The following is a 2,251-nucleotide window of genomic DNA, read 5'->3' as shown; positions in this document are numbered from 1 at the left end:
AAGTACTGATGAAAAATGGATATTGATGAAACTGAGAGAGTAGTTGTGACAAAATCAGTTGCTTCAAGGCCTAATTGTTCTACTTTCAGATCTTTCTCTGAGCTTCTTGCAGGGGCTCATCACCCCAAATTGAATCTTCCCAAGCAACAGTTTCTGCCATTAGACCAAAGATAGTGAGGTTCAAGTCACCACCACATTCCAGAGCCTAATATAGCACATCTCCCTGAGATTTAGCAAATAGGGTTTCATTTCACAAAATTTAAAAATCACAAAAAATCTAATTGGAAATTGAAACCTGATTTTCCAATGGAGTCAACCAAAGAACAACACGGGTTACTGCACCAGATCCTACCCCCGTGCCTTGAAGATGCAGGCCTCGAAGATTGTGCTCTTCCGCCTGAATCCATCCACCAAGCATTCCTTAAAGCAGCCGTTGCCGTGAAGTCCGTCACCGCGATTTTCTCCGATGATGATGACAAGACCGCCGAAGATTACATCAACGACCCGTGGCCAACCGCAGCCGAGGGAACCTCCGATGCTGTGATTGGGATCGAGCCGGAGAACGAGCTGCCCGGAGCATGTGCCGTCGAGAAAGGATGCGAAAAAGGCGGCGATGAGGTGAAGGTCTCTGGTAGTAGCAGCTGCGAAGTGGAGGAGGTTGTGGACAAAATTGTGGTTGGAGAAGGAGCTAAATTGTGGGGAAGGTGAAGAAGAACCTCGCATTGATGAATTGCAAGGTCTGGGAATTGAAGATGATGCAAAGAAGAATAAGAAGAAAAATTGTAAAGAAGAAGAGAAGAAACCTACTTTAACTGAAGGCTATGTATGAAACGCTGAAAGTTGAAATTTCCTTCGGATTTTGTTCTGGATAGCCCTGGTTTTTTCATCATATCAGCCATGAAAGATTCGGAACCAATCTGAGCTCTGATCTTTATCGTTGAATTTGGGATTAGGGTTTATCCACTTCAAGGACTAATTTGACGTCTAAAACAAGACTTATCTGATCAGCGACAACATGGTACATCTTGGCATTTGTCACCTTGGCAGTTAACGGCCCACGTCAGCGGACGTTTGCCAACTTAGCTATGGACATGACGGAAGGACGAACGTGACCAGGTAAAGTATCTTTCGGGGAAGAATCTGATTAATTTTATCTTTCGGGGACAAAAATGGAGATCGAGATATCTTTCAAGTACGGTTTTGACTATTAACTCTTTATTTAGCTCATTTCATATAGCAGGAGAAATTATTAAATAGTCTTAACGTTTGCAAAAAAAATTTAAAATTATTTTTAACTTTTAATTTGTATTTATTTAATTTTCAAAATTTAAAATAAATTCAAATTCAACCCTAAGATTTAATTATATATGTTAAAATGGTTTAGAATTGTACTAGACCCAAAAACTTGTTATCTTTTGTCTGTAAGTTTAGTTTATGTTTCAAAATTACTAGTGATTGAAATATCATTAATAACCAAAACTAATGCGTATGAGTAGAATTAAAATTTATTTCAAATGTTAGAAATAAAATTGATAAAAAAGTATTTTTAAAATTTTTTGGAAACGTTAAATATTTATGAATTATTTCTTCTAGTACAAAATAACATTTCATTATTAAAATTCATTTGGTCTAAAATATGTTAATTTCCATTTAGAAAATGACACAATATTATTATTTCTTTTTGCTAGTTATACTTAATTAATTTTTTCCACTAGTAATTATATTAAATAAAGGAGAGAGATAGTAAGTAAAAAGAGATATATCGAGGGTCCAAACATAGATTATATACAAATGGAAAAACATTGTATAAGAGTACTCATTATAATATGATATTCAACTCATCAATATATAGTTGTTAAAAATTGGAGTTTTTTTTTTCTCCCTAGTATATATTACTATGGTTTGAATAGAATATTCGAGCATAAGATTTATTTGGGTCGAGAATTTGATAGAGAAGAAAGTTAGTAACCGAAAGGGCAGATTTGCTGGCTCCAATAATTGGGATGCCTACAAGGAAACTCCAACACTAAGTCAAAAGAGTCTTTGAAATATAATATTTGGATTAGAAGTGTGAATTATACCTCAAAAAAGCTAATTTAATTAAGGTTATGAAAGAAAGGCGAGAAAAAGATTATGAAATTATTGGAAATAAAGAAAATAGCGTCCAATTTAAAGTAGAAAAATGTATGAGGGCTAATAATTTTAATTGATATTAGCTAGTATTTTTGGCTAGTAGTCTAATATATATTTT

At 34.5% G+C, this 2,251-nt stretch overlaps 1 protein-coding gene across 1 annotated transcript; it reads left to right on the top strand.

The window, feature by feature from the left end:
- Positions 269–873, top strand: LOC107647588. Its single transcript, XM_016351656.2, has one exon. The coding sequence runs from the start codon at positions 307–309 to the stop codon at positions 706–708; it is 402 nt and encodes a 133-aa protein (XP_016207142.1). The 5' UTR covers positions 269–306; the 3' UTR covers positions 709–873.

Source organism: Arachis ipaensis, chromosome B06 (genome assembly GCF_000816755.2).
Source record: "Arachis ipaensis cultivar K30076 chromosome B06, Araip1.1, whole genome shotgun sequence".
NCBI lineage: Eukaryota > Viridiplantae > Streptophyta > Magnoliopsida > Fabales > Fabaceae > Arachis > Arachis ipaensis.
The sequence above is the reverse complement of the archived record's forward strand: the minus strand, read 5'-3'. Positions and strand labels throughout refer to the sequence as shown.

Bases quoted from the DNA above. Each gene is read 5' to 3' on its own strand.
- LOC107647588 (XM_016351656.2), top strand. From the start codon at position 307: ATGGAGTCAACCAAAGAACAACACGGGTTACTGCACCAGATCCTACCC.